Source organism: Rosa chinensis, chromosome 5 (assembly GCF_002994745.2).
Source record: "Rosa chinensis cultivar Old Blush chromosome 5, RchiOBHm-V2, whole genome shotgun sequence".
In the NCBI taxonomy this organism is placed as follows: domain Eukaryota; kingdom Viridiplantae; phylum Streptophyta; class Magnoliopsida; order Rosales; family Rosaceae; genus Rosa; species Rosa chinensis.
In genome coordinates this window covers 15,862,851-15,889,396 of record NC_037092.1, presented here as the reverse complement: position 1 = coordinate 15,889,396, position 26,546 = coordinate 15,862,851, and the positions used below count along the sequence as shown (strand labels likewise).

The following is a 26,546-nucleotide window of genomic DNA, read 5'->3' as shown; positions in this document are numbered from 1 at the left end:
TTCATCTAGACATGGAGTTGGAGGATCTATCAAGAAAACTGCCATGGAATATTCTACAAGAGGCTCACATGGTACTGGAAGATCAAAGAAGCAGGTTAATTCATTTGCTCACGAGTCAGGTCGAAGTAGAGGATCAAGAGGTCATCGGAGAAATTTCAAGTGGCAAGAAAAGGTGTTCAACGCCGGTGAACATGAAGTTCCAAGCGGTCCAAATCCCATTTCTAATAGGTGAGGAGTATTGAGGCAGCAAAACAAAGTTATCAAAGTATATATGAAGAAATTAATTAAGGGACGGGTAAACCATATATACAGCTTTTGATTTATTTTCTCCTCATCGTGGTTTGTATTTTCTGCCATTTATAGATCAGTATTGTAAGAGATCACTACAGCTTAATTATAAATGATCTTCGTTTTCTTATTTTAATTTCTTATTTCCTACAGAACCTTCTGATAATCATTTTGTCATTATAAGGATGTCTATGATTTTCAAGTAATTATTATCAGCTTCCAAGTGTTTGTAGAATATATGGCATCATTATTCTATTGTATGTTCTTTTCTTCTCTAGTCACCCAACACCACCACAACTTCTTTTTTGATCGAATAAGCTGAAATGAATTGAAGTATATACCATTCCTAAACTTAAATGGTCTAGATGATTAGCTCTTTGCACCAGTAGTTTGAATATTTTTCTTGATCTAAAAATTTCTTGATATCTCTGGAATAGGTGGACAATAGCTCATGCATATGTCATACTGATTTATATTATATAAGAGTATATTGATCGAGGAAGTTAGTTAAATTGCTTGAAACATGTAGAACTTTGAGATATTTCTTCTTAATAGATTTTGTTTTTGCCTTTTGACAACTCTGTCAAAAGAGAAAAAATAATTGGTTTTACAAATATTTTATATTCCGACTTTACGTTGATACTTTTGTTGTGTTAAGAAATAATTAGTACAAAAGATACTGTGTTGATATTTCTTTCTACACATATATAGATGATACTATTATTTCTTGAAGTTTGTATATATATGTATGTTTTGAGGATGGATATGCTATACAGATAATATTTACGTACTGTTTAGTTGTGCACCTGGTCATTCTTTGGATAACAAAGAGGAGGAACATAATGATTCAGAAATTGTTGTGGATTGAGGCTTTTGTTTGAGACGAGAGATCACTTCACTGCATATGCCATAATTAAAGGGGAAATTAAAAGAGGAAAAAGGGCCATAAAACACCATTGTTTTGCGTGTAAAGGTAAAAACCAGACCTAGCTTGCTATAGCCAGCAGCATCCAAAGCTGCCAATGGTGAATGGCTTTCTCTCTTTAGAATTCAATTTCACTGAATAACCCTTGCTTCTTTATTGGAACTACTTTCATACCCTTTAATCAGTCTCTCTCATCCTTTTAAAAGCTGAAGCTGCAGGGCCAACTAAAACCCATATAAGGGTGGTCTAGCTAGCTAGCATCGTCCTCACCTGCCTCAATACATATCTGCAGGGTTTTTATCATCCTCTGCTTCTTAAGCTAACCTTCGATCTGTATATAGCTTGTTTGTTTATCAGTGGAGCTACTTCCACTTTGTCATGCAGTAGTTGTGTAAGGGCTCTCGATCTCCCTTAGAAGCATGTGATGAGAATCTTGTGGTTGTTCAATTTTTGTAAAAAGGGATTGTTTGTGCATGTGGTCCATGTAATGATATATATAGTTTGTACTGTCAAGGCTTTGGAGATTAAAAAAAAAAAAAAAGGGTTCTGTTGAGGCTTGAGACTTGAGAGAGACAAAATGTGTAGAGATGTATAGTTTCAGATGGGTACGTTAGGTATTAACATTTATTGAGGGGTTCTATTGAAATATTGCTCCGCTTTTAAGTAGTTCAATTAAGGGAACATTTTTTTCTCGAAATCACGTTGTGTTTTTTTGAATGATCGATTACAAAACTTGAAATGGCGGTTAAGAGAAGACGAACTCTAGCTCCTATTAATGTAAACTCATTCCCTTTCTTTTTGGTTTAAATTCACCTCCAAAGTAATCTCTTTTAGTAGTACTGTATAAATTTAGAATGAGCTTTTCTATTAGAACCTCCGAATTTACTCACTTGACCTCTATGCTTTTTACACCTCCTATCAAATTTTTAAATATTAAATTTACTCATTAAACCTCACTAAAGTTCCTCAAATAACCTCACACATATAATTTACAAACAAACTAAGATCTTTAAAATAAAAAACTTAGTCATTTCAATGATTTAATTACTTTATTAATCTTAATTACATCTCCATTCCTTAATCAGACAACATAAATCTCTTATGCAACAAAAAAAAAAAAAAAATCAAACCTAAGGTATTGAGTTTTAAAAATTAATAAAAATAAAATAACATGAACTATTATGTGATTTTTTTATTTACTTTTTCTTTTTTAGCTGTGCAAAAAAAAAAAAAAGATTAGTCTTTTTACTTAATGTTTCTCTATTTTTTGTACCTCATGATTAATTATCTAAATATTTTTTTATTTATTTTTATTTTCTAGCTCTATTTTTTTTCTTCTTTTTGCAAATATAATGGATAGATTTAGATTTAGGTCATAATACAATTTATTTTGTTCTCCCTGACCAATATGCGTTCAATATGCATATCATACATTTTTATCTTAATCATAGTTTTATTTCTTATTAAATATATATGAATGCTTTAATGAGTATGTAGTGAAATTGGAAAATGAAAATAGATAGGGAAAATAATAAAGAATGCAATATAATATTATTGAATTGGAAAGTCTAGAGAAAATAAATAACAATTTTGTAGGTATAATTATTGTCCTTAATAGTCATTTTATAGTAGGTTATATATGTCATTTAATAATTCATAATAGAGTGAGGTCAAGTGAGCAGATTTGGAGGTCCCAATAGAAACTCTGATTTAGAATTGAGCAGATATATTCTCACAAAATATAATCTATAAACAGAACATGGGAACATATTTGTAATGTACGTACTTTAATTCCGTTGTTCTAAAAAAACACACTCTGAAAAGCACGTTGAAGTCTACAACAACGACTCCAAGATTTCCTAATTATCACCATCCAGCCTCTTTCTCACATACTCTCGCTAGCTACCTCTCACAGAGAAAGAAACAATTACCATATTGTTTATGGGTAGAGGTAATTGATTACTTATAGTTGGCTTTAAGCAATCAAAGCATCTTTTTGTCTTCATCCCTATCGATTTTGACTGATTTAATTTATCACGTACATCAAGAAACTTTTGCTTGATATATATAAGATTTTTCATAAAGTAATTAAGCTAAACTTAGGGTACCGGTGGTCATACATATTTTTACGGAATTTTTTTTTTCCACCCCATTCCAGTACCCAGTGTTGCTCCGCCCTTGCATACGTCTTGTGTAGCATATACATACATTGTACCATATGGATCTGAGTATGATGGATCCTAAACCGAAAAGGAATTCTGTCAGGACCCAAAAAAAAAAAAAAGTAGCATTGATGGCAGTAGCTTGCAAAATTTTGCACACTGTTGAATTAAAACTGGAATCAAGAATAACGTAATAAGCTAGGAATTGGGGCACTATCTTCTTTTTTGGTATGATGCAAAAACAATGTACCTTTTTTGTTTTTTTTTTTGTTGAAAACTTGACCAAGCGAGCGAAATTTATTTAATTAAAAGAAAGTTACAAATTAAGAGGAAGGAGGCAGAACAGGCGTAAGAAACGCAGCTAATCTCCTATCATAAGAACACAAATTAACAAAACCGAAAATTAAGAAGACCTAAACGATCCCTATTACAATGACTCACCATAAAATCTGGAGTTGAATCCCACCAAGTAAAGCCATTTGATGAAGCATCATAGTTAGCAAGACAAAAACAATGTACCTTGTTTCTCCTTCCTCAATGATAAGTTGATAGCCTAATCAAAGATATGTTGTTGACACAGTAGTCCACGATTTTATGCTTGGCATTGCTTGCTAAAAACAATATACATGTGAAAGTTTATACATGAAAAAAAAATGGTCATTGACCCAAAGCACCAAAATGAACAAAAACTATCCCACTTACCCCAGCAACAAATTTTTATTCCCATTTACCCTGTTTAAAACAAAATGACAGTTTTACCCTCTCCTTAATTAATTAATTACAAGAGAGCCTCTCTCCTCTCTCCTTGATCTGCAGCACGCTCTCTCTCTCTCTCTCTCTCTCTCTCTCTCTCTCTCTCTCTCTCTCTCTCTCTCTCTCTCTCTCTCTCTCTCTGGTGAAGGACTGGGACCGCGGCGGGCATAATTTGCACGGCAGAGGTGGCAAAGAAGGTTTCAGTGGCGGAGGAAGTTCCGGCGTCGTGGCTCCGGCGCTGACTCAAGGCTTTTGAGTCGTCGACCTTTGATCAATTCAAGTCGTCCAGTTTTCGCTTCGACAACATAGCGCCTGGTTCGCGCTGCCATTGTCGCATGCGCAATCGACAACGGGGCTCTTGCCGAACATTTACAAGTGGGCCCTTAAAACGTCTAACCGGGTCGAGGAGCCACCCTAACTTGACTCGCCGGCGAGAAAGGTCTAAGTCTTCACGTCTCACAGTCGGAGAAGATGTGTGGGTGCCCAAGTAATGGGGCAGAAGGAAAGAAAAAAAAAAGTTTTGAATGTCTACTGGGGGGCAATAGACGTCTATTGGAGGGCAATAAACGTTTTGAATTTATATAATCTCTTCATTTTTTTCTTTAATCAAAATTTTATTTGTCTAATTTTAGGAAGATTAGTTCCCATTTCAGCGACCAAAAGTTCTATTGGGGGCAATAGACGTCTATTGCCCCCCAATAGAGGGCAATAAAGCTCTATTGTTCCCCAATAGATGTCTATTGGGGGCAATAGAGGTTTTCAGAAAATTTCGGTGGGCGGCGGTCGGTGATCGGATTCAGGCGAAAGTTGGCCGGAATCCGGCGACCGGTTACCTGATTCCGGCGGCAGGTGACCGGGCTCTGGTGAAGTCTCCTATGGTTTCTCTCTCTTCCATTTTTTTTTCTCTCTCTAAGTAATAAAGGGATGAGGGTAAAATGGTATTTAAAAAAAATAGAAAACAAAAAAAAAATCTTAATGGGGTATTAGGGAAGACCTCCTTAGAGTGTTTTGGGTAAGAGAGAATTAAAAAAACTTAGATTTTTTTTATTGGAACCTCCAAATTTACTCACTTGACCTCCTATGCTTTTTACACCTCCCATCAACTTTGCAAGTACTAAATTTACTCCTTAAACCTCACTAAAGTTCCTCAAATAACCTCATTCATATAATTTGCAAACAAACTATTATGTTTAAAATAAAAAACTTAGTCATTTCAATGATTTAATTACTCCATAAATCTTAATTACATATCAATTCCTTAATCAGATAACATAAATTTAAAAAAAAAAAAAAAAAAATTTCCTCTTTTGTGTCCTTATTGGTAATTTGACATGAGTTGACAAAGTCAACTATAACTTGGAAAAAGAGAGAAGTCTAAATACCAATTTTGGAGGTATGAATAGAAGCTCCCTAACATAAATCTCTTTTTCAATAAAAGAAAATCAAACACAAGGTATTGAGTTTCAAAAATTAATTTCTAATCAACAAGAAAATAACATGAACTATTATGTGGCTTTTTTTTTTCTTTTTTAGCTGTGCAAAAAAAAAAAAAAGATTAATCATTTTTCTTAATGTTTATTTTATTTTCTCTATTTTCTATATCTCATGATTAATTATTAACTTTTTTTTTAATTACTAGCTCATTTTTTGTTTTTAACAAATATACTGGATAGACTTGGATTTAGGTCATAATATGATTTATTTTGTTTTCTTTCACCAATATGAGTTCAATATGTATATCATACATTTTTATGTCACATGATCTTAATCATAGTTTTAATTCTTATTAAATGTATATGAATACTTTAATGAGTATGTAGTGAAATTGGAAAATGAAAATAGATAAGGAAAATAATAAAGAAAACAATCTAATGTTATTGAATTGGAAAGTCTACAGAAAATTAATATAATATTTATTTGGTATAATTATTGTCCTTAGTAGTCATTTTATAGTAGGTTATATATGTCATTTAATAATTAAAAATAGAGTGAGGTCAAGTGAGCAAATTTGGAGGTCCCAATAGAGACACTCAAAAACTTAATGGGGTAAATGAGGAAAAAAAATCTCTAAAAATGGGGTAAATGGACAAAAACCAAAAAAAAAAAAAAAACTCAGGTACCATCATTACATGAATATGATTTTTTTCTTTGGCCGATCAATACGAAAATATATGATTAAAGAAGAGCATCTTAATTTTGTGCCTTACTCCCAAAATATACAAATAGATCTTAATTAATGAACTGGAAGTATAGTTTCTTGTTGTCCATGGGCAGTTCGGGATGCTAACACTTGAGAAACCATGTGCATTGTTGGCCTTGATTGTGGATGGGCATGCTTGCATGCAATTGCTATTCTTGCAATAGTTACCAATTCGTCCAGAACATGAGGTGTGGGAACGGGGAGTCGTTGGTCCAGCACATCGTTCAGCAATACTTCTCCGTTGGCAGATGGAGACGAAAAGGAGAAGATTGAATCACCAGGCTGCTTTCCCACTATCACTTCCAGCGCCAGCACTCCGAAGCTATACACATCACATTTTTCAGTTACCTTCATTGTGTAAGCGAGCTCTGCCAAGGAATTAAGAAACAAAAGGTCATTATATCGGACTATATAGAAAACTTAGATAACGACTTTCACTAATTTACCTGGTGCAACATATCCATATGTGCCTGCACGAGCAATCCAATTAGATGAGTCTGGATTTAAAAGCTTAGCAGTGCCGAAGTCTGAAACACAAGGCTCATATTCGTAGTTCAGCAAAATGTTGTTGCTTGATATGTCTCGATGCACAATAGGTGGAAAGCAATCATGATGCATATAAGACAAGGCATGAGCCACACCTCTTACAATTCTCACCCTTGTACTCCAATCCAGTTGTATGGCTTCATGTTCTTTGTTCAGCATTGAAGCCAAACTACCTTTTTCCATATACTCATAGACCAAAAATGAGTGATGAGCATGTGAACAGAAACCAATAAGTTTCACAATGTTTCGGTGCCGAATCTCTAATAGTGTCCTTATTTCGTTGAAGAACTCCTTCCGAGACGCCTCTTCATGATCACCCTCAAGTATTGGATGGAGTTTCTTCACTGCAACTATGCTGCCTGATGGTAGCTTTGCCTTGTAGACACTTCCGGATCCTCCCTTTCCGATGCAATAAATGGCGTCGAAACCATTGGTTGCCTTGATGATTTCTTCATGCATTCTTCTTCCATCAAAATCAGATGTTGAAAAAACGTATTCATGTTGCACGCTGCTAGCATCTGTTTCCTGCCCTTGTTTTCCCCTTCCTTTTCTAATCAAGACAACTCCGGCGAAAGCGAGGGAAAGTGCTCCCACAACAAGGAAAATGGTTAAAAACATGAGTGTTCGATTCCTCTTTGAGATATGCTTCTTTTCCTTGCATGGTTGAAGTGCTGAAACATTTCCACATAATCCTTTGTTCCCTTCCAATGAAGCATCTTTAAATGCTTTGTTGTTAGGAATGGCACCCTGTAACTGATTGAAGGATAGGTCGATGTAAATCAAGCTAAGCATTTGCTCAAATGTTGTTGGAATGAGACCAGAAAGATTATTGTGGGAAAGATTCAGATTCTCCAAGCTTTGCATTTTGCTCATTTGTGATGGTATCTCACCCTCAAGTGAATTATCACTTAAATCTAGTTGGGACAGGTGATTTAAATTCTCCAACTGAAATGGCAGGTCTTCGCTGAACTTGTTGTGGCCCAAGTTCAAGTAGACTAATTTAAACAAGTTACCTAAAATGCTTGGAATGGACTCATTGAATTTATTGCTGGACAGATCAAGATATAAAAGATCAGTCAATGATCCAAATTCTGATGGTATACTACCCCAAAGTTGATTCTCATTCAAGGTGAGACGCAGCAAAAAAGTCAATCTCCCAATCTCTTTAGGAATCACCCCGACTAAACTATTTGATGAAAGATCGAGCACCTGAATTTGCGTTGCATTGCCAATTTCAGGTGGGATGCTGCCAGTAAGGTTGTTCCCCGCAATTCGGAGGGTTGCTAATTGTGGACATTGTCCCCAGACAGGTGAGATCTCACCATATAAGTTGTTGTGGCTTAGGTCTATATATCGAAGATTTGGATAGGCATCAAAATCTTCAGATATATTGCTTGTCAAATGGTTGCCATCAAGACGGATTCGGACTAAGCTCTTGCAAGTTTTCAAGCTTTTGGGAAGTGGACCTGTCAAATAGTTGGTGGATACTGTAAAGTTTTCCAGTGATCCACCTCGGCAAATATTTTGGGGCAAATAACCAGAAAATTGGTTATTATCCAATTCCACTATGGTCAACTTCATTAGATTCCCTATTTCTTGGGGGATGGAACCAGAGAGTTGGTTATCATTAAGAAATAAGATTTCTAGGTTTGTCAAGTCACCAAATGAAGTAGGAATGGAACCACTGAGTTGATTTGTGCTCAACTCTAGATCGACCATAGATTTCAAGTTCCCTATCTCTTTTGGAATGGTGCCAGAAAGTTTGTTGTCATACAGATAGAGCGAGGTAAGGTTTCTCAGATCACCTAAAGACGTCGGGATTGAACCAGAAAGATTATTGTTGTTCAAGAACAAAGAAGTTAGCTCTTTTAAGCTTCCAAAATTTGGAGGGATAGGACCTGTTAAATGGTTTTCACCCATTCTGAGTCTAACCAAATTTGTAAGGTTTCCCAATTCTGGAGGAATGGAACCAGAAAATTGATTGTCAAAGAGAGCCAAATAAGCCAGGTTGGTTAAATTAACCAGAAAAGCCGGAATAGAACCGGAAAGGTAATTTACATGGAGATACAAAGTAGTGAGGTTGCTCAAACTACCCAGAGGAGCAGGAATTGGACCTTCTAGTTTGTTTGCGTACAGAGCAAGCTCGTAAAGAGGATTGAGTTGACCTAGTTCTTGGGGGATTGAGCCATTTAACTGATTTTCATTTAGATGAAGGACCTCAAGATTTGTTAGCAGGCCAATTTCTGGTGGGATTTTCCCAGTAAACTGATTGTAAGATAGATCAAGATAGATGAGTTTGGAGAGGGAACTAATCTGAGGTGGGATGGCATCATAGAATTTATTCATGCTAAGGTCAACAAATTCAAGATTAGGTAACGAGATGAATGGAAATTCATGCAGCGTACCTTGAATACCATAATCGGTGAGGTTCATCTTGTTGACACTTCCTGCGTTGTTGCATGAAATCCCAGTCCAAACACTGCATGGGTTTGAATTGGTGGAAGAATTTGTGGCATTACTGGGAAAGTAAGTCCATGAGGTAAGATTGTTATTCTGAGTTTGGTACTCAAAACTAGCCTTCCATTTGATAAGAGCCTCTGCTTCAGTTGAAGTAGCAGAAGCAAAACCAATGACTGGTGATAAAACCAGGTGGACATACAAAATAAGGCAAGCCAGAGAGTAAACTTTATCAGGAGAAGTAAATGATCTCATGACTAATATTGGTTTTGTATGTGTTACCACTTACCAGTACGAATGATTATACTACTTCCGATATCTATTTATAGTGTTCTCCATGGCCGCATTAGATGCATGAAACGAAAACACTGTTTCGCTTTTACTGTCTTAATTATGATGGTTCTTTGGGGAGACTTTGGAGTTCTCCGTTTAGTCCCAATCTCTCTGTTTGCAAGATTTCTTCATATATTTAGTCCAACCGAGCTTGCTCTTTCTTATTTCTTCATATATGGAGGTATATATATATGATCTATTAGCAAAATTTGGATTTTCCAATAACTGAATTTGATATTTTAAGTCCAAGTGAAAAATCTGACTTTCTAATTAAGGAGATCCTTCATCTTTCAGCAGGATATGGGATCATTCTTAGGCAAACATGAAGTCGGTGAGTAGAAAAATCTTTGAGCAAGACATTTAACGAAGGGTAAAATCTTCAAATGGTAGCTGAAGTTTACTGAAAAGGTCATGGTACTTGTACTATTGTACTGCGAGCCGGCCCTTTGGCCTTCATCCGCCTTCATCCAAATTTCCATACCAAAACTCCAAAAGGAGTACCGATCAAAATCTATTTTCACATGTGGAGATACTAAAAGGGCTAACAGTGCAATTGTATAGATACCACTTCAGTTTGCTAGACCATTTTAGTTTTGCATTTACTTCGATGATGACCTGTGAGAGACAAGGCTGACCATTTGAATCATTCTTAGGCAAACAGTGGGTGAGTGGAGAAAAAGATGAACAACTGAATTAACTAAGAAACCGTATCAATTTTACATTGACTTCGACGATGAAGCTCAGAATCTGTTCTCATTGGAAAAAGAAGAAGCTCAGAATCTGTCTAGGAAATTCATCAAAACTTGTTGAAGAAAATTGCAAAAATTAAAACTTGACAAGGACCCATAAAAACTATTGCATTGCTGTACACAAACAGTTGAGACCTCTAAATTCCAAGATGCCGGCCGCCCAAATACACATTGGTCTTTGGTGATCCAAAGCCTGCCAATTTGACCAGTAACTGAGGCCGTTTAAAAACCGCCAACATTTATCAATAACAAATTGCAAAGTCCTATCTAAAAAATGGACCGGTTGCATCATTGGTGAACCCAACTTGTGACAAGTAAGGACTTATGCGCCCATTCACTTATTATTTCTAGTATAGTTAATTGATGATAAACAAGTTTCTCAAAAAAAAAATTGATGATAAACAAGTTAGCTGACAAAATCTAGTCTAGAATTGTTATATAAGCCCTCGCATCGTCAGCAATAATATAATATATAGAAGCCAAAAAGTTGCGATGAGGCAGCTAAACCAATAATGTTCATCTACCGTGTTCATCTAGAATGGTATTGTTCAATATGTTCATCCAACTTTTCTATATCTAAATTTGGTTTAACAAGGACACCGCTTAGTCTTTGGTGTACATTTTATTTATATTAATGAAATTATTATAATTCACCAAAAAAACAATAATAAATAGTTTTGTCTAAATATTTGTCAGACTTAGACAACACGATTTGTCATTGCTTGTTGTTGGTGATGAAAAATTCTGATTGGATTTTGACTCATCGATAAATACAGATTGGAGCAAGAGTTGACTAGGAACAATCGAGAAGCCTATAAGGATCATTGAATTGGTGTTTGACCGTTGATTTTAAAGTTTGACCGTTGGCTCAAAGAGAAAAGGGTACCTGCAGAAAATCATCTGATACCTAAATCAATAACTTTCTTAGTCGAGTGTAGTAAACTGATTGGAGATGGATCTGATTCTGATTGATTCTACTACACTTGGCTAAGAAACGTACTGACTTAGGCATCGAAGGGCTTTCTGCAGGTACCCCCTTCCCCCTTTTTTCCTTCAAACCGAAGATCAAAAGATCAGATCAGCGGTCCAAAGAAACTTTTCGATTGTTCCTAATTAACTCCCGCTCCAGTCCGTGTTTATTGGAAAGTCAAAATCATATGTGAAATTTTTTGTCACCAACACTTGGCGACTACGTCAACATTTGATGAAATTGTGGAATGACTTGATTGCATATAAGAGAAGTATTGCAAAATTTGGTTGAGTTGGAAGGAAATCAAACTGTCCTAACCCAATAATCTCTCACACTTATCACAAGAAAATTTTGTTGTTATAGGATTAATTTATTCATGTTTATTACCCGAAAATAAAGAAGCCACTATTTCACAAAAGAGTAATTCTTCAGTACATTTGGCGTGCCACACTGCCACGTGTGTGGTGTGGTAGGCCAACAAGAGTGTGTATGAGGGACAATTTTGAATTTTCAACGGACAGTTGCAAGAACAATATAGATTTAAAATTTTAAATGAATAATTGTAATAATAGGCGCACCAAAGACTTTCTCTTCAGAGAACCTCTTGACCTTGACTATTATCATTTGTCATAATTATAATAGATTAATGTAGGTGAATTAATTAAAATATAAATTTTGTGTAGCTGTGGTGTTCTTTACATCATCTATATATATATACTAACTATACGCAAGTGAATTAGCCATATTACCTTATACCCATTATCAGTACGTGTATGATACGATATGGCTCACAAGAAAACCGGCGGTAGCTCCGCTGCTTACTTGATTCCCTTCATATTCCTGCTGTTCTTATTACTGTGCTCACCGCAGATAGCATTTGCCAGAGTTTCGAAACTTTCGAAAAGCAGTTAGTCTCTTTCCCTCATTATATTTCTTTAATTTCTTTGTCATTGAACTAGCATTCAGGAGTTCAGGTGTATTCAATTTTCATTAGTCAATTTTCTTGATCGATGTCAATGCAGAATTCAAAAGGACCAGTACAATGCATCAGCAAATGAAGATCATTCATGGAAACAAAATAGGCGTAGACGACAATGGTACGCCAAAGACAGGAGGGCACGGTTGATGAATGAACCGCTTTCACTGATCTATATTCTCTTATAGATGTCATAAAGATGATCTTGTATGCCTAACAATGTATACAATTAAACGTTTATATATTTCTGTTCGTTAATTTCTGTATACTTCCGGATCATATCTGCATTTTTTTTTTTTCAATCAAAACATACTCGATCGTACTTTGAATAATTGAATCTGAACGTATTATACATGTATAGCCATGTATTTTTATTATACTAAGATAGAGGTTTCATTCCTTAAGATCAGAAATGGACAATAATAAATATCCGTGAATGAAGGCTCAAGCCTTTTTTTTGTGAACAAAAGAAAAACAGAAAAGGGAGGTTCTATTCATACCTCCAAAATTGTCATTTGGATCTCCCTCTTTTTTCAAATAATAGTTGACTTTGTCAACTCTTGTCAAATTACTAATAAAGACACAAAAGAGGCAAGAAAAATAAAATTTCTTACCTCTACGTACAGTAGTAATCTTTAGTTGGAGAAAACTTTCTCCTCCAACGTGAACCTTAAAATATACATCAGAAAATGTTATCTATCTTGTTGTCAAAATTTTCTAAACTTTGTGGTTGATCACCCATCAATGGAAATAGGTTTCATATAAAAAAAGAGTTTCAGCTATGAAACTGATAAAAAATAAGGAAACAAAAAATTGTGGAACTGTTAGCAAGAATGAAGGTGGAAAGAAGATTTGACAAGGGGAGACAGAGTCATTGTACTTCATTGATTCAACAAAAAGAAACATAAGCTATTTAACCTCCATAAGATCATAAAACATTAAAAATTTCCTGAAAAGAGTTCACATGTACAAGGCTGTAAACAACCTCTATAAAATTACAAATGATAATGAGAGAGAGAGAGAGAGAGGCAGTAGGGGAGCGAGAGACGACTACCAACTAAAGTTTTTTTTTTTTTTTGTTCAGCTTAATTGTATTAAGGTAAAATAGAATTGTGAAATCTTCAAAAATTGAAGGGGGTCCAACTACTGATTTTTGGAGGTATGAATTGAAAAAGAAAAAACAAGAGCTTTTATTTATTTTATTGGACGATGGGTATTGTGGGAAAATTAAGGAGGTGTAGATAGCAAATTAGTTATTTGTAAAAGTAAGTTGGAGGTCTAAATACCAATTTTGGAGATATGAATAGAAGCTCCCAACAGAAAAACCATAACAAAACTCTCAAGCCTTTTGTAAGAGAAAGTTGCAGCTTGTTGCTCTTCTGTATGATTATTTATTTAATTGTTTCTTGGTAGAACCTTTTTGTTTAGATATATAGGATTTTCTTTTCCTTTTAGATGAGAAAATTATAAAATCCGTAGGAATTTATAAATAATGAAATATTTAATTCCATCAATCTAAAATTCCATTAATTGCAAATTCTATTGTTTGGTTGCATCTATTTAGGATTTGAAATGTGTAATAAATTAAGAAAGTTTAAAACAAATAAAAAGATAAAATAGAAAAAAGTCTTGTTTTGGAAATAAAAATTGAATACTGCAAAGGAATTCGTAAATGACACCTATTTTGGTGGAAATTGAAGTGAGAAATTTAAATAACGAATTCCTTCGTTTTTTACCACAGAGAAATTTAAAATTTCAAATCTGATAACGCCAAACTAGGGAATTGGCTTTTAGGAATTATGAAATCCTCACTTTCAATTAAATTCCATCATTTTTTTCTCTCATCCAAACACACTCTTAACAGTGAATCAATCATTGTATTAACGGTACGACTAAAAGCAAGAATATTATACAGTAATACTCATTACAATAAATACTAATGCTCAACGAGTAATCCTATTTGCACGCTCCACTAAGTAAGCTAAGCCTAGCGGAGAAGTATATCGCATTCAAAAGAAAATTCAACTACTTATTACCATTGACGGACCAAGCTTGTGACAAGTGGGGACTTAGACGTGTACTCTATTATTTCTAGTATATAGTAAGCTAACAAAATCTAGTTTGGCCTTTATATATAGGCCCCTTCTATGAATTTTTTTGATTTTCTTCTATTTGTTGATTTGCCACAAAAGTCCAAAACATAAAGAACAAAATCAACAATTAGAAGAAAATATTGCTGACAAAACTGGTTTTGTTGAGACAAAGCACTAGAAGACCAAAAAAATCTTGAGAAAGCAAAAAAACCCTTTTATGAATCAACTTTGTTTCTATTTGGTTTATTGTTTTTGGCTTATTACTACACCACGACACTGGTAAGATATTCTTTTTATTTTTAGTTTTTTACAATTGTTTCTTTCTTTAATATTCATTATGTGACCTGTTGGTAAATTATAATTTCAATATTATAGAGGTCATGAATTTAATTCTCACTAACATATGTAAGAGTGAGGTGAGCTAAGAATATATATATATATATATATATATATATATATATATATTTAAAAACAAATTTTGACAAGTTTGATTATTATTGTATGCTTTAGTAGTTTAATGGGTTATATAAAATTAGCCTTTAGCCAGAAATTTCGATGTAGGATCATGGTTTGGTTGAATTTGTTTATTGATTAATTTTATTTTTGTTTGTTGATTTAGTCTTATTTTATATCTTTTCACTTAATTAGATTAATAAAATTACCTTGTTAATCGAAAATTATTTTTGAAACAGATATGGAAAGAGTTTGCAATAAGTAATTAGGGTTTGCATGCACTAGCATAACAAAACAACAGCCTCTACAAGTAAAATTGTCACCATTCTTTAGATATTAAGGGGTACCAATATTGCACAACTCATCAGCTGGGAATTTTCACATATACCACATTGAAAGCTGCAATGTTCAGACTCAATTTACCTGCTTTTATCTTTACAAAAGAAAATAAAAACAATTAAGAAAAAGACTAGGAAGCAGCTGGCATACTTTTAACAGTTGTTTTTTTACCATCTTAACATCCTTTTCTCGAGGCGAAGAGTCCCGAGCATCTCACCTGAAAGTGATCATTTGCATTCCTGCTTAGATACTGCTGACAACAGCATTGCCTTGTGGTTCATCTCTTGGGAAATCTTCATGCCTAGTCAGCATGCATCGAGTTGCAAAACTCAGAAGCCTAATTACAAAAAGTATAGCTGAGCTCTGGGCATGTTTGTAAAAAATTTCTAGAGGACACGACCATAGTACTCACACTCAAAGTTCCCAGTCCACGTAAAATATTCCTTCTGCCGATCCAAGCCAAGCCCCCAAGCTATCATGTTTAACATTATCATAGCTTTGCCTTTCATCCTGCAATCCTTTAAACGCTAGAGAGGAATTGAAATATAAATGTCAATAAAATGGAGAAAGGGGGGAAGTTTACATCCCAAAATAAATGGCAATGAGAAGAGTGCAGGAGACAGAAATTACCTTCAGCTTTTTGCCAGCACACAGTTGGGGTGACTGTATTTGTTAACTTGTCCTCAAAAAGCAGTTCGCCTGACTTTATACTCCAAAGTCTTAAATTGCAGTCCTCTCCACCTACAAGATAATAATGTAAGAGAAACCTCAAACTTGCCAAAATAAAAACCAAGAACTAACTGATAATCACCTGATATAAAAAATCGCTCAGATGGATCAACTCCAAGCTGCAAACGAGTATGGGAATTCACATTCCCCTCATAAGTTTGGACAGCTCCTCTTTGGATTATACGATGGTCATAAAGCTTTACCTACAAAGCGATTGAAATGAAATCAACAAGAACTTATATGAGTGACATTGGCAAAAGCATTACCACTTATCAAGCACAGAAATAAATGACCATATTTGAGGTGTTTTTGTGGGATATATGTAATGAACTAATTAGTACCTACAAGAGACATGATCCTGGTTTCTTCAAATAGAAAATTGGCTTCTAATAATGGGATGGTACATGTTACTTTAGTTAATTGCTATGCATCTGTTGCATTGGAAATGTGAATGTATAGAATGAAAATGAATTTAATTGAAGCAATGTAAAGAATTCATATTCTTTTAACTTATTGATAAATTTCAAGTGCTCCATATGAGCAAACATGCTAAACAAACATACGTCTGAAAAAATGTTGAAATAAACACTAACCGTTCCGTCCATGGAGCTTGCCAAGAAGTACTGATCATCAAACTGAAGCGATACTAAACTAAAGAGTCAAACAAGAGTGAGCAGAAGTTATCAAAAAAACATTATAAATAAAAACTTACTGTTAGATAATAAAGCGCACTAACCATGCAATAGATGAAGGCATTTTTATGGTATGAGAAGGATGTATATTTCCAGAAAGCTGCACATCACAACAATCAGATTATTATCCAAGGTTAACACTTTCACATAGAAAAGCAAATTAAGCAATAAAATGTAATAGAATGACTGCAGCGGCAACGACATTAACAACACAGTTCCACATTAGATTAAGAGAATTTCATAAATCATTTCCACATGGAGGAAAAGAATAACGTTTTATGTCAATGACTCGAATAAGAGTTACAAATATCAAAGAAACAAAGACTTCGATATATCACAGATATGAGCCTTCTAAAATGTATACCTATTTGTCACTTGAAAACACCTGAAATCTTAAGCAAATAAAGATATTATTTCCTTAACTACAAAATATAAGATTTCTGTCTGAAGGGAAAACAGAAAAATACAGTTAAGTCAGCAATGAACTTTATACCTTGAACCATTTTTCACTAGATTTTCCAGGAGTGGTATCCAAAGGTGAGTGCCGTATTCTATGACTAGCATGTCTTGCAGAAAATCCTTCCCGTTTCTCACGAACATCAACCGTTACAATTGCTCCATTTCTGAGTCCACATAAAACAACATTTCCCTAAAATAGATGAACAAAGACCATTGAAGAGGATCATATAAGAAAAAACTTACCAAACCTAAAATGTGAGCTATTCCAGGCATTCACTGGAAAATTTTAGAGGATGCTTTAACATGTAAATTTATAGGCTCAACCACACAAAATACAAAGTGGATGTAGGACACTGTTTTTAAAAGCAATGTAGTGGGTAGCTTATCAAAACAATAGACAAATATCTTGTCTTCACTTTTTACCTAATGTCACGGATTAAGGTTTTGTACGTTGAACTCTTCCGGGCATCTCATATGTTATAACAAAATTTCATAAAGTTTGACAAGAATGCAGCATCTGATAGCTTAAGAAAAGTTGGTTGATTGCGGTCAATTTTAAAACTTGGCTGTCAAGCACAACCTAAAACTAACAGGAATCATGAATACCTCACTACTGTTTCACATCAGACTGACAAAATTTTCACCAACACCTTTGTCAAATGTGCAGAGTTTTTTCTAAACGTAATAAATATGGGGGGAAGAGGTAACTGTGGTATAGATTATTTAGATTCGATCAATTATTCCAAGTATCAAAGAAGAAAAATACTTGACCAATAATTCTTCATCAGAGTACAAACAGAGTCTAATTACCTTGACACTGTAGTACTATAATGTCAATTCAACTAAAGCTCACGCGTTTGCAAAGAAAAAGAAAGGAACTCCGGGAGCCTTAAATATGGGATAGATTACCGAGTGAACAAGTTGCTGTGCCAAAACATCACTTTTACTACGCAGCAGCCATGATTTCACCCCAGTTTCCAGATCTACCAAAGCAGCTCCCAGATTGGTTCCTAAATCAAGCAAAAAATTATCTTTAACAATCTTTAAGTTTTTGAAAACTGTTGCCAAGAATATTTTTCGTACTATCAACAACAGCAACACAAAAGCAGGAAGAGCAAATCGCTTGATACTATCTAATTAATGCTAGCTTCTGGAACCTCGAGTATGTTCCAGTTACAGAGCTCATCAAAAATGTGTAAGCAATCAACAAGGGCAACCCTTGACACCGATTACTTATGTCACAACACACAGCAATCAAATGACAATGTTGAGAGACAGAGAGTGAAAGAGAGATAGATATGTGCATGTGCGCGCGTGCCAAGAGAACAGTAAATCCATCTTCCATATAATTGAAATATCTTAGGAAAAAGAAAATGAAACAGTACTTGCCAATCACTGCATGACTCCCATCAGATCTACAATCTGCTGTCCAAACAGTGCAGTTGAAAGTCGCAACTTCATCAATGTTCCGCCTTAAGATAGATCTATTTGGACGAAAATCTAAGAGTTCACTAAGGTTAATAACAAAAAGTGATCCACCACAGTCCTCAGCTCCTAGTGTAGATACCCTGTTATCTTATGTTAAGGCTTGCAGAAGTAAACATAAATGTTTCAGTAATAAGGCACTGGAAGAGTCTTAAATAAGTTTGAAGGCATAAATACACGTGTCTAAGCATCAATTGTATTCCATACAAAACCGAGTTTAATCTTAACATATTCAAGGATACAGAGCATTCCGGATGCTAGAACCGTCATTTTCTGTGCTGTGCTTGCCAAATGTTTTTATACAAGATATACTCGATGACATCCGTGGTGTATTTTGAGCTGGTCTCCATATGTGCCCAGGCGCTTTTCTACATTCTACTTGACTTTTGTTTAAGAGAGGCCAGACAAGATCAGGCAAGCATTTCATCCCATAATGAAAACCCTGCCCGACTTTTCCGAATTCAAATAAACTGCAAGAACATCAAATTTCAAATCAACGCTAGTAACTTACTATGAGAAAATACAAAACAGGATGCACAAAACCATACTGAGGATAAGAACTTTCAAAGATACATGACTAAACAAATTAACATTCCAGATGGTAACAGGCAGATTAAGAGATAAATGGTACATAAAATCTTGTTAGAAATCAACTTTCAGATGCTGTGTTTTATAGTAGCAAATAGAAGAACTCAGAGTGGGTAAACCTCCAATCTGCATATGTGAATCTCAAAACATAACAAAAGAATATCCAGAACCTAGTTGATTAGGAATTCCTCTCAACCAACATGCATACCCACATTACTTTCATACAATACACATTAACTATGAACATTCTTTGATACCTCAAACAAGAAGTAGTAGATAAATTTTCCTGAATTAGAGCCCCAAAAACTTTGTTTTTAAGGTGATATATTGCAGGCTCCATTAAAATTTGAAAGTAAATGGCACCCAAACATTCTCTTCTTCTATAAATCGAGTCCAGAATAGGAACACAAATTAAATTCCTCCTATCCAAAAAGTGGAGCAACTTATAGGTTGTTCCTTTAACCCTCACAATTGAAGAGGGAAAGGAAAAAAAAAAACATTCCAGCAGGCATCCATTTTCAAAAGTCCTAAAGCACCTAAACCACGCAACACAGCTTATTTCAAAACTATTATAAGATTAAAAAAAATATATATGTGAAATTACATCAAAGTGCAACCATATTATACCTTAAAGAGCCATTTCTGCCACCTGCTAAGAGAAAATCTGTACCAGTTAAACCCTCTCCTGTCTGTACATCAATGTTTATCCGCTCCAAAGCACCATCACCTAGCTTGTTTGTTCCCTGATACTTCCAAACCTACAATTCAAAGAGCAGTCAATTGCAGCACTTCATATACTAGAGCATTAGTGATTTAAATCATTTAATACATAATTATTAAAACCTTAAGAGTTGAAAATTGGTCACATCTCATGTGAGTTCATCGTCATCAGAGAACCACCGAAGAACTGTGCATGATTTCAGATTTAGCATATACTAATCTTCTATTGGATGGACTCTGCAACATTACCTTGTTTAAGAGTCATCCATATCAATTTACCAACTTGAGGGGGAATGTTGAAATATTATACAGGCTGCATAAGGTACTTGTACTTCAGTAAAAGAAGTGAGATTCTCCTTAGAATTTCAAGGTTTATATTTTCGTTATGGCCAAAAGGACGTCATTTTAGGATTTCGAGTGTCAGCAGTTATGACTTCATTTAGAAAGATATCTAACCCCAGACATAAAGAACAGAATTTTGCCATAAGCACAAAAAGTTGACAATAATATACAGTTGCCCTAAGGGGAAAGAAGCTGACATTCTTCCTTCCTTCACCTACAAAACACCTGTCCTCTACTTCCTCAATTTTTTTTTCCTTTCACTCTAACATCATCATCCCAATGATGACATCCCCATCCTTGTGAGGGCATCACAGTGTGTATATTTCCATTTTATGAAATTGGAACTGTAAAATGTAATCAGATGGATATCCCACTTAAGAAGAACTTCAACTAACTATTCTTCTTTTCAGACATGTTTCTCTACTTTATACTATATATGCAAGTGTTGGGGAACAACATCCACATCCCTAAAGTGACAGAAGCATGGTATACAAATCCATTGATCGAGAATTAACCAGTTGACACAAAAAAAAATAAAAAGAATCTCTTTGGCACTAGACTTAAAATTCCATGGCGAAATACATAATCTGCATATTTTGACCTGTGCATAGATATCTCAAAGCTCTTTGCTTCTGAGTTTAAGATTCAACCCCATCTCCCCTATTTGAGACTCAAATAGGGTTACAGTAAAGTTTGGAACTGTTATATACTCACAAGTGAAGGCCTAAGGTCCCCATGCAGAGGGGAACTTTCTCTCCCATAAAAAAGACCACTAAAAGGACCAACGTGAATTAGGAAACTATTGTGCAGAAAGCATAAGCTACAAAGAAAAAAGAAGAAAAATTGATGGGAGTCATGATTTGCTAATTTTGACCGAACTAGAAAACTAAATTTAAACTCAAGGCCTATTCAAAAAACAATGTTCAATTTCAACATAGAGCAACATACTTTGCAGAACGTATAAGCTTGAAAAAAATTGCTGGGAGTCATATTTTGCTAAGTTTATACAGAAATGGAAAACTTAACCTAAACTTGAGGCCTATATTAAACCAACATACCACAGGATGGGATGCTTGTGCCTTTTGGAATTCCTCCTTGAAGTTGCACCTCCCTTTACTGGAAGCAATGACATTACCATATAACTCCCTAGCCTGAAGCAGCTTAGAAGTTCTTACTTTTGTTAGCTTACATTTGTTGGCTTCCTGCAAAGAAAAGAAAATGAACAAGGAAATCCTTAAAGTATCTTAACTGCCAAACAGAAAGTATAAAATCCAGCAAACAAGCAGCTGATTAAAATCGCTAGAGCTTTAAGAAGCAAATTAAACAAGGAAAAAAAAAATTACAAGTGTATGTGATTAATAATCAATACGAAATGAAACTAAATAGGAAGCAATGTGCCATGTTTTAGTCTATTCACTCGCCTCTTAAGCAACACAATTCTTAGAAAACACATAAAGGAAACACTCATGCACCAACTCTACAGCCAAGTAGCCAACACCAATACACCTATATATAAATCAGAGGAACGCTACTATCGGCAAAATTCTAGTACTTAAAAGCCTGAACTATCAATAATGTACTAGTCTCAACCATATCAATACGAACACCCCCTAATCCTAACAATCAATTGTAATGATCAACCGGTTGATCATTACACCAAAATCCCACAATAACCAACTGAGGAACTTCGAACACCCAATTCTAAGACCACCAATGTAAGTAACAAATATACCAAATCAAAAGAGGTAAAAAGATCACTTAGAAAAACATGAACTTGGGCCCAAATGCAGAACACCCAATCCACCTGGTTCAGTTTCTGAGCACTGGAAGAAGCAGCAGCAGCAGTACTACGAGAACCGGGTACTGGGCCCTTGTTGGGGAAGTACCTATTCTTCTCCGCATCATAATAAAACCCAGGAAGATCTGAACCCAAGAATTAATCATTATCACTAGTTTGAACAAAACAAAAAAAAACCCAGAAAGATCATAACTTCATAACTGCAAAGAAAAAAAAAAACCCAGAAAGACGATAACTTTATAACTGCAATGGTTCAGGGGATGAGATAATATTAGTACCTTGGGGCATAGTTTTAGAGAGAAAAGAGAGAGAGAGAGAGAGAGGCACAGAAGCTGTGTTTGGGTTTTTTTGACGGTGGAGGAAGGGTTGAAACGGTGGTGGGATGCCACTTGACGGAGGAGGGTGGAACCAATTGGCGCGCCTTCAAATCTCTAGGGCTCTTGGTTACTTTGGGGGCTTAAGGCCCCAGCCCAACATGTTTATGGAGAGTCGGCCCATAAACATGGGTAGTTTCGATGTAGCGGGTGAAGAATTAATGGGTCTAGGGCTGGGCATGGGACGGGACGGGACGAAATTCTGGTGATCCCGGTCCCGGACTCGGAAATAAAACTCGGGACGGGACGGGACGGTTATGGCACTTTTTGAGAATTGATCCCGACCATCCCGAACCCGAACGGGACCGGGCCAGGATCGGGATGGGACCGGGACATCCCGAAAGAAAGAAAGGAAAAAAAAAAAAAAGTCTCCTGTGTTGTAGAGAAACTGAATTTGAGAGGAATTTGCTGTGTATTCTCATTGATAATAGGGGCCTCCTTATATAGAGGATTACAATGCATAGAATCTCAATCATACAAGGAAAGTAATTCTACATTGATTAGGATTCTAAATCCTTCTAATTAAATCCTATTACCACTAGGTCAAGTAACCTAGAGTTTGGGCTAAACACAAATTAGGTTTTCCTTCAACACTCCCCCTTGTGTTGCCCAAACGCGGTGCTTCTCTCGTTGCCTCGTTAAAAACCTTGCCGAGTAACAAAAACCCAGTGGAACAAAAATAACCTCGGTCGAAGGGGAAAAAGAGCACAACACACCCTTCACGATTCGAGACGAACATGTAGACATCTCCCCCTGATGTCTGCATCCCCCCCTGATGACTACGATCATGGGAGTTCAGATAATTTCTGCAAGCCAATTCTTGCAACATGTTTCTCGAACGTGGTATTGGGCAATGACTTAGTAAACAAGTCTGCCTCACTGTCCTCAGATTGAACCTAGTTCACTTTGATCTCGAGGAGTGTCTGTTGCTGATTATGCTTGGTGTTGTCGCTGTTGATGTAGTCTTGCCTCATTCGTTCAAAACAAGTAGCATTATCCTAAATGCTCGTAGGCTCATCTGTGGTAGACTTCAAACCACAACTTTTCGAACATGCGTAATTATGGATCCAATCCATATACATTCACGAACCACTTCGTGAAGAGCAATGATCTCTGCATTGTTCGAAGATATAGCGACTAGGGTCTAATATGTAGACCTCCAAGATGTCACGGTCTTTTCCCATGGTGAACACTTAACCGGATTGGAAATGACCATTGTGTGGGTCAGACAGATACCCAACATCAGCAAAACCTTCCAAAATACATGTCGTTTTGGGATGGGGATAGAGAACGTAGGCCAGCGTTGGCGGCGTTTCTGGTGTGTGATGGGTCCGAATCCATCATCTCTCTATAGGGATAGAACAAGCCCATATCAATTGTACATCTCAAATATCGAAAGATATCTTTTACACCAATCTAATGGCGTCGCGTTGGCGCAGAGCTATATCGTAGCTAACAAGTTCACAACATATGAGATGTCCGGTCTTGTGCATTGAGATAAGTACAATAATGCGCCTATTGTACTAGGTAAGGCACTTCTGCCTCTAGCACATCTTCGTCATCATCCTTTCGACGAAGAGGATCCTTTTTAGGATCAAGACTACGGACGATCATGGGGTGCTCGAAGGCTTGACCTTGTCAAAATGCCTAAGCATCTATCGACACGATGCTCAAGTTCCAAACCGAGACATAATCGTGTTCTCCCAAAATCCTTCATCTCAAACTCGGATTTCAAGTGTTCAGCGGTTTCCCTTAACTCTTTAAGGACTTCTAATGAAGATCATGTCCAACATGAACCGCGATAGAATCCGAAACTTGTTATAGAAACGCGTGGGCATATCCCTTCCCAATCAAGTAGTCACTTTAGTGAGCGTTTCAACCTTATTGTAAACGCGCTCCGTGGTCTAGAGCCTCTTGACTTGGGTAAATGAAGTTCGCCATGAACCTTCATGTATATTCCGTATCTAGATCCCTATAGAGATACGTAGTGACCACATTTGTAAGCTGCATGTTCAGTTATTCGGAAACTACCAAACTGACAGGGTAGTGGAGTGCAATGACATCCATTACGAAAGAATATGTCTCATCGTAGTGGATTCCAGGGCGTTTTGTGAGAAGCCTTGCGCCATAAGGCGAGATTACCATCTCTTTTTCTCATCACGCTTTCTAACGAAGACCCATTAGTCAATAGGTTTTATGTCAGGAGGTGTTAGCATCTCTAGCTCGAAAACCTTCCTCTTTGTTAGAGAATCCATCTTAACCTGGATCGCATCTTTCCATTTAGGCCAAAAACTCTCTACGTTGGTATTCATTCATCAACGGAGCGTGGTTCGATATCATCGGACTCAGCAAACTCTTGCGCAACAAAATGCGTAACTACATCATCAATTATGATGGAGTTTCTATCCCACGTCTCATGTACACTAGTGTAAGTTTCATAGAGCTCTATATTCTCAGGAATAGGGTTTGACGTTGAGGCGTCCCCCAACGATAACCATAACCCGGAAGATACTCATGAGACGGATTTTTGAGTGTCAATGATCGAGGATTGGTTTGTGCCAATGTATCCTTCGAACCCACGGGCCTCCCACGCATCCTAGCTGGGGCCATGGCCTGTAACGCCAGAGTGCCACTCTCTTTGGCATTAGCGCCATGCCTACCTTCGTGTAGGGTGGCGCTACGTCCTTTCGTAGGAACGTCCTTCCTTGCAGGCATGTTTGCAGCATATTTGTGTGATCTCGTCACTTTAATAGGGATCAAGATGAGACATAGTGGGGACAGACTACGACAATTCCTGTCGTTCCTGTTGAACATTCGTGTTCTTATCTCCCCCTAACGACGGGAAGACTGTCTCATCAAAGTGACATCCGCAAATCTAGCGGGAAGGAGATCGCCTAGCAAGGGCATGTAAGCGGAGGACGATTGTTGGAACCTCAAATCCAACGTAGTTGCCCATTCGTCTGTAAGGACCCATCATAGAGCGCTGTGGCGGCGCAATTGGCACATAAATGGCTCACTCAAATATGCGTAAGTACAAAATACATGTACCCAGTCACTAGCTGTAACGCAGAGGTACATTGAGTGGCGGTAGGTCGTAGACGAATTAGCATAGCTGCATGCGATATTGCATCACCCCAAGCGGATGTAAGAAGATTGGTGCGCATTACCAATGTTCGGACTACCATCGTAGTCGTTTCCGCGGGACCAATTGGGTGTGTACATGGGAATGTGATGTCCAACATCAAGCCCATTGCAATATCCATCGAAAGTCTTCGATGTAAACTCACTAGCATAGTCAAATCCAATTGACTGAATAGGATGATTTGGGGAGTGAGCCCATTGTCATATGATATGTGCTAGGAGTGTAGCGTAAGCAGCATTTATAGGTGGACAATGGCACAACACGTGACCAGCGTGTTTGCGTGTCAACCAACATCATAAAATATTTAAGCGTCCGCAAGTTGGTTGAATCAATCCACAAAATCCCTACGGATTCTTTGTAAGAACATAATGAGTATTGTCATATCCTTTGCATAGGACGGTCTCAGTCCTAATTTCCCTAAGGGACGGGCTTAGTAAAACGAGCGAGAGGCTTTAGAAGCAACCGATGAGAATTTTGGTTAGGCCTGAGCGTCTGAAACTCTATTTTGAAGCAAGTTGGTGATTGCAGCATCACCTAGGGCGCCATCACCATGATGGATGCCATCCATGGAGTCATGGATAGGGACTACGCCAGCCCTAGGCTGGTGGTGGACGGAGGCGGTGCCCTAGGCAACAGCGTCGGTCACACTTAGTCTAGGAATCAACTTTTGATTCATGCTTCATTTCGCTCGAAAGAAATGATGTCCATGTGAAGTCTTTTTGTAGACGGATCATCATATCATGACTAGGGTGATCTATCCTGTCGTGACAAAGCCAATATGTGTCTAAATCCAAGAGATCTTCTCTCATAACTTTATTGGGTTTAATAGCTCGAATAGTGACATAAAGTCCACTAGAGCGACACATAAACTTCTCTAAGATGCGTCTTTGTTCGCAATCATTAGAGGTAATGCAAAGGAACTCATTTCCGTTCTCTACATGCATTTTCGCATGGAATTCGTTGGCTATTCATA

General features: G+C 36.5%; 2 protein-coding genes and 1 long non-coding RNA gene across 7 annotated transcripts; 1 reads left to right on the top strand and 2 right to left on the bottom strand.

Moving 5' to 3' along the window:
• Nucleotides 1-6,284: 6,284 nt before the first annotated feature.
• LOC112202398 (MDIS1-interacting receptor like kinase 2) lies at nucleotides 6,285-9,605 on the bottom strand. The gene is made up of 2 exons (XM_024343404.2): nucleotides 6,775-9,605; nucleotides 6,285-6,696 (listed from the first exon to the last, which is right to left on the bottom strand). Exons 1-2 carry the CDS (start codon nucleotides 9,584-9,586, stop codon nucleotides 6,362-6,364), a joined length of 3,147 nt encoding a protein of 1,048 aa, XP_024199172.1. The 5' UTR covers nucleotides 9,587-9,605; the 3' UTR covers nucleotides 6,285-6,361.
• A 2,525-nt stretch (nucleotides 9,606-12,130) lies between these two features.
• On the top strand, nucleotides 12,131-12,691 carry LOC112168114. Its single transcript, XR_002924069.2, has 2 exons — nucleotides 12,131-12,290; nucleotides 12,406-12,691. It is a non-coding gene; the product is annotated as an uncharacterized LOC112168114 (long non-coding RNA).
• A 2,519-nt stretch (nucleotides 12,692-15,210) lies between these two features.
• LOC112168221 (DDB1- and CUL4-associated factor 4) lies at nucleotides 15,211-22,509 on the bottom strand. Of its 5 annotated transcripts, XR_002924154.2 has the most exons (15): nucleotides 22,336-22,509; nucleotides 22,064-22,182; nucleotides 21,318-21,461; nucleotides 19,825-19,955; nucleotides 18,852-19,079; nucleotides 18,514-18,692; nucleotides 18,034-18,134; nucleotides 17,159-17,314; nucleotides 16,710-16,765; nucleotides 16,567-16,624; nucleotides 16,056-16,176; nucleotides 15,875-15,985; nucleotides 15,657-15,771; nucleotides 15,462-15,581; nucleotides 15,211-15,338 (listed from the first exon to the last, which is right to left on the bottom strand). XR_002924154.2 is itself a non-coding variant. In XM_024305346.2 (14 exons), the coding sequence occupies exons 1-13, from the start codon at nucleotides 22,343-22,345 to the stop codon at nucleotides 15,659-15,661; spliced, it is 1,527 nt and encodes a 508-aa protein (XP_024161114.1). In that variant the 5' UTR covers nucleotides 22,346-22,509; the 3' UTR covers nucleotides 15,256-15,581; nucleotides 15,657-15,658. The 5 variants fall into 5 exon arrangements, 3 of the variants coding, with proteins under 3 accessions (XP_024161114.1, XP_040375486.1, XP_024161112.1); XR_002924153.2 differs by having other exon boundaries at nucleotides 15,462-15,771; XM_024305346.2 differs by having other exon boundaries at nucleotides 15,256-15,581.
• Nucleotides 22,510-26,546: the final 4,037 nt, after the last annotated feature.